Source organism: Schistocerca piceifrons, chromosome 2 (genome assembly GCF_021461385.2).
Source record: "Schistocerca piceifrons isolate TAMUIC-IGC-003096 chromosome 2, iqSchPice1.1, whole genome shotgun sequence".
Lineage (NCBI taxonomy): Eukaryota > Metazoa > Arthropoda > Insecta > Orthoptera > Acrididae > Schistocerca > Schistocerca piceifrons.
This window is the reverse complement of record NC_060139.1, coordinates 1,061,900,366-1,061,914,867: the sequence shown is the minus strand read 5'-3', so window position 1 is coordinate 1,061,914,867 and position 14,502 is coordinate 1,061,900,366. Positions and strand designations below refer to the sequence as shown.

The 14,502-nt window shown below is 42.5% G+C and overlaps 1 protein-coding gene across 1 annotated transcript in view; it reads left to right on the top strand.

The window, feature by feature from the left end:
• The window catches only part of LOC124777757 (hemolymph lipopolysaccharide-binding protein-like), a 36,349-nt gene extending 27,351 nt beyond the window's left edge, over nucleotides 1-8,998 (top strand). The window contains exons 4-5 of the mRNA XM_047253259.1: nucleotides 1,256-1,552; nucleotides 8,747-8,998. Coding sequence (XP_047109215.1) covers nucleotides 1,256-1,552; nucleotides 8,747-8,904 — 455 coding nt within the window. The 3' untranslated portion in view covers nucleotides 8,905-8,998. The remainder of the gene's footprint in view (nucleotides 1-1,255; nucleotides 1,553-8,746) is intronic.
• The last annotated feature ends 5,504 nt before the right edge of the window (nucleotides 8,999-14,502 follow it).

Here is a 14,502-nt window from a genome sequence, read left to right as displayed (position 1 = left end):
CCATATGCGGTCCCTGGTGACTAACGTTGTAAGGAGATATCCCTTCCATGACGAACAAGTTGCAAAAGTACTTCGCAAGCATTAAAATTCCATTGTTTAAATTCAGGTGTCATCTTCTACGCATCAGCCTCCCACCATGTGAAAATGTGCCCCATCGTACATGTTGTGACCAACAGAAAAAGTACATGTGTTTACATACGCTGCGTCGCCATTATGCCTCGCTCTGCATATGACGCAGCAGTTGCCTAGCAATATCTGCTCTTCCACCTAGGTGCACGTGGGTAAAATATATTGTGTGGTCCACGCTTATGAAGGTTGCCCTGAAAGTAACGTCATAAACCGCTCGTTACCACCTTTTTGACCCGGAGCGTAGCAACTGGGACAGACAGAAAATTGCTACTGTAAAAAATATATGCACATCACACCACACCTAGCGCCCACGGAAGCTCTTCCCGTTTGCATCCAAAACTACCCGAAGTTTCATATATGGTACGCAGCGTGCCAGAGAATTTAGGATAAACCTTCAATGCTGATGCTGAAGCGCAACTTTATGAATTTCAGAGCAGCCTGCGTCGAACGTTTAGAATCAAAAGTTATTGATGGGTAACCCCGACAGTCAAATATGAAATCCAGTGGCTTTATTAATTCATATAGGTGGTTGCGAAAACTGTAGGATAAGAAAACCTGTGTAATATGAAGGTGTGCGTCAGATGGTATTGGAACAGAACATTCTCATAAATTCCGTCAGCTGAAGTGATATGCACAGTTCAGTTCTGCTGTACGTGGCTGTGCGGCTGGATCCGCGCGGATGGTTTGAAATTTACAGCGAACAGGCACGAATGAAACGGTGTTTGTATTCGGTCATGACAGTAACACAAAAGAGCTGCGTTTAGAGAACGCTGTAAGTCCGGAGATAGACTGTGTGTTCGCTGTCTACTATGGATCCAGAATCAGGCTGTTGGACGATCAACTTTCAAAACCTTTCAGTAGCGGTCTGTTGCTTCTTTTGTAAGTGTTTTGAGACGAATAAAAAAATTGTCTAGTGAAAGTGCAAAATCGACAGTAATTGTCTTTTAGTTGTTGATGACATTCACAGGGCCTGGGGAAAATAACATAAACAAATTAAAGGTAGATAGCAACTACACAAAACTTCGAACTGACAGATGAAATATATATAACAGAAAGTAAGTGTTGATTTTTATAGAAAGCGTAAGCATTTTATCTGTATTCTGTAGTAAAACAGATGTGTTTGCAGAAGTTCCCACTCTTCGCTCCAATGCCTGCAATAACGACACCGTGGCAACGACTGGAACACCTAGGGACGTTCGTGCTGGATATACGAAATATGATGGTGTGGGTTATTACAAAGTGCCCCAGTTACGTGCGACTTGGTCTGAGGCGAAAAGTATTTGTGAAGAAGACGGTGGCCACATGGTGATTATTAATTCCAAGGAGGAGGAAGAAGTCATTAGAAAAGTGATTTGCGGCCAGATTCTGGCGAGAGTTGGATTCCGCTACGAGCCGCAGAAAGGCTACTACGAGACAGTTCTCGGTAAGTTGCAACTGCCTTCAATAAATAGGAATTTAAGATTTATGTAAGTATAAAGATTATGTCCTTGAAACTCACCACACAAACAGCTAATGTGACATTTATAAAAGCCTACCATTTCTTCATAAACTGTTTTCTAGCTTCGAGGGGTGTCCATAGATTAAATTTTAAAGAGATGCCATTACCTAGTTGTACCTTGTTGTTGATATATCTGTTATTATTGTTGTAATTGCATTCCAACGTGCTGATTCCTGAGATTGGGTGGGGGGGATTGTAATCTTGTCACTTTTCATCAGAAGTGTTTTAGAAACGTATAGATAGTTTTAAAGTACTTAAACAAAAAAGATGCCCATTATTACAAACAATTAAACCTACTTTGGTTGTTCATTGACCACGTCAAAAATGTTCAGTGTTTATTACAAAAACACGAGCTAAAGGCGATCTTTATATTGAGAATGAATAGCTGCAAGCCTTAGGACCTGGACCATTAGCCAGCAGTGGGAGGGGATGTTTGTGTTGCGTGTAGAGATGTGGCAATGTGAGGAGCGCTGGTGTGTTGGTATATTTGGATGTGTGGAGTGGGAGAGTTTGCAGGAAGAGGCAGGGGATATGGATAAACAGGATGGAGGCCATGGCATGACTGACGAGAGTGTGTTCAGCCTGTTGATGGATATGTGTTGGTATGTGGGGTCTGTACGTTAGTTTACGATCAAACAGTGCCATCGGCTTAATGGAATTCAGGAGGCCAATAGAGCAAGAGGCGGTTTATGCACATCGCCAATTTTAATGACTTAAGAGAAACAAAAGATGACGGAGCTATGATCCGTGCCTGCAGTGGTAAATCATACTGTCATTGGTGGCCAAAGATGAGCGATTAGGCGAAATCGATGGAACAAAGGGCACAGACTTTCGGGAATGTGAAGTTGAATGCAATGTCTACAACGATTATAGCGTTAATGGAAGTCAATGTACACCAAAAGGACGAAATTTGAGTAATTAAACTGATCGGTTTCAGAGTTGGTCAATTGATGAGCCATTGAGAATAATTTCTGAGTAGCTTGGAAGGCAAGTTTATATATTGATAAATGGGCCTGTACATAATCAACTCAGAAACGTTCCTGTAGAAATCTGTGAGCCTGAGGGATCACTGGAAGGAGATATCGTGCAAATTGTTTGTTGGGTGGAATGGAAAGAGCGATTCAGCAGGTTCCTCAGAGTTAGAAATGTAGAGGGTGATAAAGAATAGTAGATGTGACACCCCAGCTGCACAGACCTTGTCGAACCAGCCTCACCGACTAGAAGATGAAAACTAAACGCTATGAGCTCTGCTCGATCTCCCCATTTAAGAAACTGGTCATGTGACCACTACCTTATGTAACACAGCACCTTGTTGTTGTGGTCTTCAGTCCAGAAACTGGTTTGTTGCAACTCTCCATGCTACTCTAACCTGTGCAAGCTTCTTCATCTTCCAGTACCTACTGCAACCTACATCCTTCTTAATCTGTTTATTGTATTCATCTCTTGGTCTCCCTCCAAGATTTTTACCCTCCACGCTGCCCTCCAATACTAAATTGGTGATCCCTTGATGCCTCAGAACATGTCCTACCAAGCGATCCCTTCTTTCAGTCAAGTTGTGCCACAAATTTCTCTTCTCCCCAATTCTATTCAGTACCTACTCTTTAGTTATGTGATCTACGCATCTACAGCATTCTTCTGTAGCACCACATTTCGAAAGCTTCTATTTTCTTCTTGTCCAAACTATTTATCGTCCATGTTTCACTTCCATACATGGCTACACTCCACACAAATACTTTCAGAAACAACTTCCTGAAACTTAATTCCATACTCGATGTTAAAAAATTTCTCCTCTTCAGAAACGCTTTCCTTGCCATTGCCAGTCTACATTTTATATCCTCTCTAGTTAAATAATACCGATTATTTGTGTTTGTGATCTGTGTTATTGAGAAACATGGGATATGAAATCAAATCTCATTCAGTGCAACGTTATTGCCATCTAAATACAGTGGCCCTCTTCATAGTAATATTTTTCGAAACGTGTAGGTAGATTTAAAGTACTTAAATAAAAAGTATATCCGTTATTACGTATAAGTAAACGTAGTTTGGTAATTCATTTATATTTCTGTCATCAATGAATATTTCCGCCTTTGGAAGTGGATGTTAATGAGAGAAAAAGTTATTAACTCATAATGCGGTGTAACCGATCATTCACCCAACATGTAAGACAAATTGTTCTGTTTTAGTTACAGTGAAGTGCAGTAAATCACCGGTTGTCAAGTAATGACAGTTCTCACTCACTGAAGCAGTCTTGGGGTAAAAGTTTCAGTCCAACGATATGCTTTCATTCTTTTTAATTATTGCTGGTTAAATAATACACAGCTGGATATTTTTCGAAAAGCGTAAATTCACCAACATGTTGTTGCACACTACCTACGAGAGTGATCATCTACACGCTGCTACTTGTACAACTAGAAATGCTGTGCGGTGCAGATCTTTTAACATTCTACTTGTATATTACTTACTTTACTTGGACTCATTGTTAAGGAGGTTTCAAATATTTCTATAACCATCACATTGATAATATATTACTGTTGCAAAGGCCTTTCTGATACTGAGTTGTTTCTGTTAGTTAATACTAACTAGAAGTGCCTGAGATGTATGATACGTAGTAAGTGACTTTGGTGAACTTCAAAGTAGTGAAAGTTTGCAGGAGGACAAGCGTGTAGTGATTTAGCCTTTCACATTGTGTCATTAATGTTTTACATCAATAAACTACCAATTCTATTTAATTTGAACTGTTTGCTGTAGGATATACGTTATGGTGTAATAGATATTCATAACCTTAAGAATTTCTTACTCAAAAACGTCTTAATTGCATGCTGACAATAGTCCATGTGAAACTCTGTGCTTGTGAAATGTTACCCTGACACAGGACACTAATTAAGAGCCGGAAACACGTCTAAGATCTGAGCTGTAATTTAATATGCAGATCTTTAATGGATAACGCCAATGATTGAAGGTCCTAGCTATAAATCTTAATGAGGACGATTGTACAGAGAAGTTATTTCATGTGAATGGAAGGAGTTGACACAAACAGTTTATCGATGACTAAAGTAATCAAAATATAGTTACTCCTAATATATTATGAATGAATATGAAATTATTCATCAAATCTTTATGAAAACTCTTACTAGTGCACTTCTTGATTTCCGCCATTCCTTCTGTGCTAATAACAATATGAAAATTATGCGCGAAACTCGTTGATTACAATGGAAAACAGTGCCTATACCCTAATAGTTTTTGATGAACTCACACAATCACTCGCCCCGCGGGGTAGCTGTGGGATCTGGGGCGCCTTGCCACGGTTCGCGCGGCTACCCCCGCCGGAGATTCGAGTCCTCCTTCGGGCATGGGTGTATGTGGTGTCGTTAGCGTAAGTTAATTTAAGATTAAGTAGTATGTAAGCCTAGGGACAGATGACCTTAGCGGTTTGGTCCCACAGGAACTTACCACAGATTTCCAATTTTCCATGCATTCACTACAGCAAAGCCGAAAATGACACAGGTGATCGTACTAATTGCTCCAAGTGCAGATCAAAAAAAGCCCTATCATGCCAGTGCTGCTCATTATGCTGATCGTAATTGTTCACCGACAGCAATGCAAAACATCGCCCTCGTTCAAGTGGCTCTGCGGTAGAGGAGAAGGTTCACGCTGTTGTTGTTGTTGTGGTCCTCAGTCCAGAGACTGGTTTGATGCTACTCTATCCTCTGCAAGATTATATTCATCTCCAAGTAACTACTGCAAACTACATCCCTCTGAATCAGCTTAGTATATTCATCTCTTGGTGTCCCTCTACGATTTTTACCATCCACGCTGCCCTCCAATACTAAATTGGTGATCCCTTGATGCCTCAGAACATGTCCCACCAACCGATCCCGTCTTCTAGTGAATTTGTGCCACAAACGCTTCTTCTCCCCTATTCTATTCAGTACCTCCTCATTAGTTACGTCATCTACCCATCTAATCTTCAGTATTCTACTGTAACATCACATTTCGAAATATTCTACTCTCTTCTTGTCTAAACTAGTTATCGTCCATGTTTCACATCCATAAATGGCTATACTCCATACAAATACTTTCAGAAACGGCTTCCTGACACTTAAATCTATACTCGATGTTAACAAATTTCTCTTCTTCAGAAACGCATTTCTTGCTATTGCCAGCCCACATTTTATATCCTCTCTACTTTGACCATCATCATTTATTTTGCTCCCCAAATAGCAAACCTCATCTTCTACTTTAACTGTCTCATTTCCTAAACTAATTCACTCAGCATCACCTGATTTAATTTGACTGCATTTCAGTATCCTGGTTTTGCTTTTGTTGATATTCATCTTATGTTCTCCTTTCAAGATGCTGTCCATTCCGTTCAACTGCTCTTCCGAGTCCTTTGCTGTCTCTGACAGAATTACAATATCATCGGTGAACCGCAAATTTTTTTATTTCTTCTCCATGGATTTTAATACCTACTCCAAATTTTTCTTTTGTTTCCTCTACCTCTTGTTCTATATATAGATAGAATAACATCGGGGATAGGATACAAATACTTTCCCAACCACTGCTTCTCTTGCGTGCCCCTCGACTCATAACTGTCATCAGGTTGCTGTACAAATTGTAAATAGCCTTTCGTTCCCTGTATTTAGCCCCTGCTGCATTTAGAATTTGAAAGAGGGTATTCCAGTCAAGACTGTCAAAAGCTTTCTCTAAGTCTACAAATGCAAGAAACGTAGGTTTATCTTTCCTAAATCTATCTTCTAAGATAAGCCGCAGGGTAAGTATTGCGTCACGTGTTCCAACATTTCTACGGAATCCAAACTGATCGTCCCAGAGATCGGCTGCTAGCAGTTTTTCCATTCGTCTGTAAAGAATTTTTGTTAGTATTTTGCAGCCGTGACTTATTTAACTGATAGTTCGGTAATTTTCACACCTGTCAACACCTCTTTCTTTGGGTTTGGAATTATTATATTCCTCTTGAAGTCTGAGGGTATTTCGCTTGTCTCACACACCTTGCTCACCCAATGGTAGAGTATTGTCAGGGCTGGCTCTCCCAAGGCTGTCAATAGTTCTAATGGAATGTTGTCTACTCCCGGGGCCTTGTTTCGACTTAAATCTTCCAGTGCTCTGTCAATTCTTCACGCAATATCATATCTCCCATTTCATTTTTCTCTACGTCCTCTTTCATTTCCATAGTATCGCCTTTGTGTGGACCCTCTGCATACTCTTTCCACCTTTCTGCTTTCTCTTCTTTGCTTCGTACTGGATTTTAATCTGATATTTATACAAGTGGTTCTCTTTTGTCCAAAGCTTTCTTTAATTTTCCCATAGGCAGTGTCTACCTTACCCCTAGTCATATATGCTTCTACTGCCCTACATTTGTCCTGTAGCCATTCTTGCTTAGCCACTTTGCAATTCCTGTCGATCTCATTTTGAGACGATTGTATTCCTTTTGCCTACTTCATTTATTGCATTTTTATATTTTCTCCTTTCTCCAATTAAGTTCAATATATCTTCTGTTATCCAAGGATTTCTACTAGCCTTCATCTTTTTACCTACTTTATCCTCTGCTGCCTTTACTATTTCATCCCCCAAAGCTACTACCCATTCTTCCTCTACTCTATCTCGTTCCCCCGTTCTTTTCAATCGTTCCCTAGTGCTGTCTCAAACTCTCTACAACCTCTGGTTCTTTCAGCGGAAATCTCTTGCAATTTAAAACCTGGTTCCTAAACCTCTGTCTTATCATTGTATAGTATATCTGATACCTTCCAGTGCCTCTAGGCCTTTTCGACGAATACAACCTTCTTTCATGATTTTTAAACCAAGTGTTAGCTATGATTAAGTTATGTTCCGTGGAAATTTCTACCATTTGGCTTCCTCTTTCATTCCTTACCATCATTCCATATTCACCTACTTGTCCTTCTCTTCCGTTTCCTACTATCGAATTCCAGTCCTCCATGTCTATTAAACTTTAGTGTCCCTTCACTACCTGAATAATTTCACCCGCGCTCCTAATTTTTTATTCATTACTAAAACTACTCCTCCATTACCCCTATTTGATTTTGTACTTATAGCCCTGTATTCACCTGATCAGAAGTCTTGCTCCTCCTGCCACCGAACATCTGTAATTCCCACTGCATCCAACTCCAACCTATCCATTTCCCTTTTTAATTTTCTAACATAACTACCCGATTATGGGCTCTGACATTCCACGCTCCGATCCGTAGAACGCCAGTTTTATTTCTCCTGATAACGGCGTCCTCCTGAGTAGTCCCCGCTCGAAGATCCGAACGGGGGGACTCTTTTACCTCCGGTATACCTTAATAGTTTCACTGACCTTCAAAGTAGTCACCAGCATTGTGTGTAACCCGTTGCCAGCGATGTGGAAGTCGTAGGATACTCTTCGCAGTGCCAGTTGTGTTGAGAGTTCGTGCGGCGCAATATATTGCTCGACGAATTTGTAGCAGTTGTTCATTTTTGGAACACAACCTACGACGAGCTTAGAAACAGAGGTGATGACACTTTCTGCAGGACCTAACCATCATTTTGCAGGACAATGCTCAAGCACGTACAGTGCAAGCTCTTACTGATTTGTTTGACTTATGGGACTGGAAAGTGCTATTCCACCTACTGCACTCGCCTGACTTAAGCCCTCTTGAGTTCAACTCGATTTCTAAACGGAAGGAAACACATCATGGCGTTCGCTTCAGAACTGCTACAAATGCGTCGAGCAATATACTCGTGGTAGCGTTCTCGCTTCCCGGGCACGGGGTCCCGCGTTCGATTCCGGGCGGGGTCAGGAATTTTCACCTGCCCCGAGATGACTGGGTGTTGTTGTGTCGTCTTCATCATCATCATTCATTCCCATTAAGGTCGGAGGAAGGCAACGGATTAAATGTTGCAAATGTGGCAAAATAAACGCAAGTCTGCAAAATTTCCGTATGTAGCTTTAGCTTTGGACCTCAGTGTATTACTTCACCTATATTGCCTTACATGCCCACAACATCACCAAATAGCATTCAGTCCCACGATCGGCAGTGAACATCATGTTTGGGTAACTTAAATCGATTCAGCATGAGCTTCCTGGTATTCCGTTTGCTGACTGCTCTTCTTCTGTGCCTTCAGGTGAACCACTCGACTCCGTTGGCTACATCCACTGGGACGAGAGCGCTGGTCCACCGTCCATGGAAGGTGAATGCGGTGCCGTGTGGGAGGCAACAGGCAAAGTCAGGAACATCCGCTGCAAAGTCCCGCTCCCGTTCGTCTGTGAGCTGCCAGCCTAGCAAGCGCCTCTCTTGTCAGGTGCTTCGGGATTCTTGTGCTACTGATGATGTAATCTCTTTTGTCAAATAAACAGAAAGTTCTCTTTCGCGCATATTTCTGAGTACGTGGATATATGTCTTCTGAAAAAAAAAGCCCAGAGTAAGTACCCAATAAATGACTTAGACTGGTGAAAAGTATAAAAATGCAACACCATCAAGGACAAGGTCATTTTGTTGACCAGGTTGTAAGAGTAGACGACAACAAATTCAGACCGAATGAAACTCACAGGTCACAGTGAAAGATAAAGAAACAGTCACGTCAACACACAGTCCACCCACCTCCTCTGGCGGCAATGCAGGCGTGTATTCCCGCATACAAACGATCATAATGGCCTTCTGCGATAGACTGGTCTATCGCAGTCTCTTCCTCCTTTTGTTGAAATTCTGAAATGTTCCTTCTAGACAACGAATGAGCTCCCGCTTCACCATGTTCTACAGATGTTCAGCTGCCGAGAGATATGGTGATCTTGCTGGCAAGGCCAGTTGTTGTACACCACAGAAAGCAAATTACATCACAGCAGCCGTATGTGTATGTGCACTGTCCTGATTTGCCAATAGCACGGGGATAATGGTATGCGCAATGTAGTGCGCACCGGTTGCTTTAACCAATAGATAAAACAAATGTGACCTCGAGTTGTAACTGATGGACTCTCGCACTATGAAACATGGAACGGAGCCAGTGCGCTCTGGACTAGGCAGCTCATCAGATCTACGCCATCACTCGCGTACAGATAGAACCCAGTGTCAACACTCACGACAACAGGGCGCCATTCCACTCTCCATTCGATTCTTTCACGGCACCAGAGCAGCCACGTTCAGCTGTGTCTTGTGTCAGTGGTGGTCTGGCCAGAGGCACACGTGCTCTTAGTCCTGCTGCAAGCAGATGGTTTTCAACTGTTCTCGGTGGCACAGCAGATCCAATGTGTGCCCAGAGTTCTTCCCTAGATGACGTTAAGTCGACCACCGGTGCCCCCACAACTAGTTAGTCTTAACGTCCGTTTGTAATACGCGGAGACCAGAACATGGTCTGCACGTATGGGAATGTTCCACAAACCACTGTTGAAAGGAGAAACACACCGCCGATACACTGTGCTCAACATGTGCGACAGTCCGTCAATATGTCCATCCACCTTCCCGCAGACCAAAACTCCCACTCCATTCAAATTATTGGAGTTTTACAGCAGCAGTACACACTAATCTGTGGGGCCTGGTTGTACACTAGAATAAATGTTGCCAATAATGTCCATCTCTAAACTCGGTACGGTCACTGTCTGCAGAATCAAAACAGAGGGCACACATACATCTTTCTCTGATGTGCTTCCTTTTCGCACCTTACGATCGTCAATATCCTCTGCAATCTGCGTGTACTACTGTCCAAAGGGTCTTTCGCGACGGCATACATGAATAAAACGCTCGCGCGCCACATTGGGTCTATCTGATTGGCTGCTGATGATGTCATCATGCCTATATAAGCGAGAAACCGTAGCAGTCCCGGCAGTCAGTGAACTCCTGACGACGATGGCGGAGATAGACATCGAAAGCTCGAGGATTTTATTCGAATTGAGGCAGCTTGAAAACCGAGAACGATTTATTCATGCATACACTATTCTTTGACTCAGCCTGCATATTCAGCCTCAGCTTCCAATTTCAACAGCTAAATAGTCGTGGATGCCATAACAGATGTTCTTGCAACATTTTATTTCTCCTGGAAAGCCTTTTCCATCTACATTTATATTTCATATTCTATTTTTTAGTGCCCTTTACAGCCAGTATGACGAAGGAAAATGATTTAATATTGTAGCCACGAGTGTCGAACTACAAGAACACTGGAATTGTTTTCATAAAGGGTTAACACAGTAGTCAAAGCAAAAATCAAATATAAGTGAATCGATTCTGAGATCGATGAGTGCCTTAGCGCCGAAATAAGGTGTGCAGCCCTTAGCATGTATACAGTGACTTTAAATTTCATCATAAATTGAAACCGAGCGACGTGGCGTAGTGATTACCAAACTGGACTCGCATTCGGAAGGACTACGGTTCAAACAGGCGTCCGGCCTTCCTGATTCAGGTTTTCCGCGATTTCCGTAAATCGCTTCAGGAAAATGCCGGGATGGTTCGTTTGAAAGGGCACGGTCGCTTCCTTCCCCATTATTTCCTAAATCGATGGGAACGATGACCTCACAGTTTGCTCGCCTCCCCAAGTCAACCATAAATTGAAGAAATCTTCCAAGCAGTAGTTGAGAACTTTCAGCAAACTACTCCTGGGGTGGCTGTGTTGCCGAATGTGGTAAAATTTTAATGTAGTCTTTTCTAGGTGAAGAAGCCAAATGACGAACTTCTTATTGAATAATTAATGTAAATACATGATGTTCCAGCGTTACGAGTTACCTTGTATTAAAGCCTCACCTCAACGTTAGTATGTACAAGGTTTGAAAAAAATGATTCAAATGGCTCTGAGCAATATGGGACTTAACATCTGCGGTCATCAGTCCCGCTAGACTTAGAACTACTTAAACGTAACTAATCTAAGGACATCACGCACATCCATGCCCGAGGCAGGATTCGAACCTGCGACCGTAGCAGCAGCGGGGTTCCGGGCTGACGCGCCTAGAACCGCTCGGCCACAGCGGCCGGCTACAAGGTTTGAAATCACATGGGAATGAAAGGAAGATCCTAAGGTAATAAAAAAAATCACACTGTATAGGAGAATACATGACACAAAGAGCTAGGAAAACCCAGTTACTCCACACATGGAGACGTATACCGCGAAGCTACCCGAGTATGCTCTGATGCACGAGGGGGAATGCGGAACGGTACTACAAGGCAGCAGACGCAACAAGGCATGATGTGCCTGTAGACTTGCAACACACAGTAGTGCAGTGATGCGACTGCGAAGTGGAAATACGAAGAGACAAAGACAGCTAAACCAAGACCAGGCAGACTTCTCGTACTGACGGAGAGGAATGGTCGAGCACTGCGGAGGGTGGTTGGCAAAAATCGCACGAAATCAGCGAAAGGAGTCACTTGCGAGTGCCAAATTGCTGTCAGCAGTCCAGATAGGGCAATGACTGTGCTTAGGAGAGTAGAAAGAGTCGGGTATAATGATCGAGCAGCTCCTGATACGTCACACTTTACTGTGGTCAGCGCTAAGCGACGCTTGAGGTAATGTACAGAGCTACATGACTGGACCACGGCTGACTGTCGGGAAAGGGGCGGGAGCAACTGACAAGTACCTCCCAAACAATACTGTTAGTCCTGTCAAGAGAAAAGCCTGACACAACACTGCAGGACATACCGACCATATTCCTCCTATGAAACGACTTGAAGATAACTGTGGCTGTCTGTAATGGAGAAGGTATCGTACTAATTTTTTCGAAATACTTCTGTCGAAAGAAAATAGTAGCAAAGGAAACGGGAATTGATGTAAGATTCTATAACTATGAAGTAATGTGCAATTTACCAGTGGTTTGACATGAACAACATAGAAATAATATTAAACATTTCACCGACAACTAGCTCTCAATAATACTTACTATCTGTACATTACAGTAAGAAAGGTAATTACCATTATAGCAAGCTGATTACAAATAGAGGAGCACAACTAACATTGACATGATTATCTTTTATCAGTTTAATTATTGAGCTTACTGGCATAGACATAGTGTTTAGATCAGTACATTCTGATTACTATTTGTTTTCTGAATTAGCATTCACTTATTCACACTATATAGCTCAAATGAAACATATGGTACCTACATTTGTTACAGTCTGAATAGTAGAAGCCAGTTAGTTGTTATAGCACACGCAACTTATAGGAATGAAAGCAGTACTTCTTAGTATACTGCTGTAATATGTATTACAAAATAGGCTCAACAACTAACATAACGACCCAGAAACTAATTTAGCAATAGACTCTCATCAAGACTGAATAGTTATGTTACAATAGAATATTAAAAAAAACTTTTAACTACTGACATCTCATAATATAAACATTATTGCAAAGCCGCATTTAAATTTTACTAGCGAGTAGCTATTCTGAATAATCCGATTTTTATTCATATAACTTTAATGTTGTACTGGGATTTCAACAGCAAAGGCATTTAAGTAAAGCACTTCAGGCCTTTGTTTGGCAGTTACGCTTTAGTGAAACTTGAACTATTCATCTAGGAAAAACATGTGGTGTATTTCTGAAACAAGATTTACCACACGATAAAGAAATCTGCTACTCTCAAATATTAGTATCCGATGTTAGAGAAATCAATCACCTTTCAGTTCAGTAAAATAGGATAATCGGGAATATAACAGCGCTTGTAATAGGGCACTGTCTAGGTAAATTACTAAGGATAAAATACGGGTGCTCAACACAAATTTTAAAGAAGACAACATATTATTACATAAGAAACCACATAAAGTAAAGCATGTGGCCAAAGGTAACACGTTCCAAATGCTTTACAAAACCTAAATCATGTGGAACGTGATGCCTGTAGCGAAATGTGTGAAGTGCAGGAAAATTAACGTCACTGAAATCCGCCTGCTTAGCCGGATGGTAACGTGTTTGCTTCTCATGCACTGGGCTCGGGTTCGATTCCCGAGCGGGTCGGAGATTTTCTCCGCTCGTGGACTGGGTGTTTTGTTGCCATCCTCATCATCGGCCGCAAGTCGCCCAATGTAGCGCCGAATGAAAGAAGACTCACACTTGGCGACCGAGCCCGAATGGGACATCCCGGCCAACTATGCCATACGATCATTTCCTTTCAACGCCACTGGTAAAGAGTCCTTATGTTTTCCAGAATACTGTGTGCACTAACAACTAACCAACGGATACTAATAACGCTAGACAACTCCCACACTGCTGCAAACAATCAATAAATATGTACCATCCGATGATGAATCGCTACATTGTTCGATACCGGTAATAAGATAATAAAAACTAAAGAACAAAACAAAAGGCGGCTGGTTGCAGTCATTCCAAGAAACCTTTACTCGTCACAGTCGCAATAATCCGCATGCATAATGGATGAAAGTTTTATTAACATACACTCCTGGAAATGGAAAAAAGAACACATTGACACCGGTGTGTCAGACCCACCATACTTGCTCCGGACACTTCGAGAGGGCTGTACAAGCAATGATCACACGCACGGCACAGCGGACACACCAGGAACCGCGGTGTTGGCCGTCGAATGGCGCTAGCTGCGCAGCATTTGTGCACCGCCGCCGTCAGTGTCAGCCAGTTTGCTGTGGCATACGGAGCTCCATCGCAGTCTTTAACACTGGTAGCATGCCGCGACAGCGTGGACGTGAACCGTATGTGCAGTTGACGGACTTTGAGCGAGGGCGTATAGTGGGCATGCGGGAGGCCGGGTGGACGTACTGCCGAATTGCTCAACACGTGGGGCGTGAGGTCTCCACAGTACATCGATGTTGTCGCCAGTGGTCGGCGGAAGGTGCACGTGCCCGTCGACCTGGGACCGGACCGCAGCGACGCACGGATGCACGCCAAGACCGTAGGATCCTACGCAGTGCTGTAGGGGACCGCACCGCCACTTCCCAGCAAAT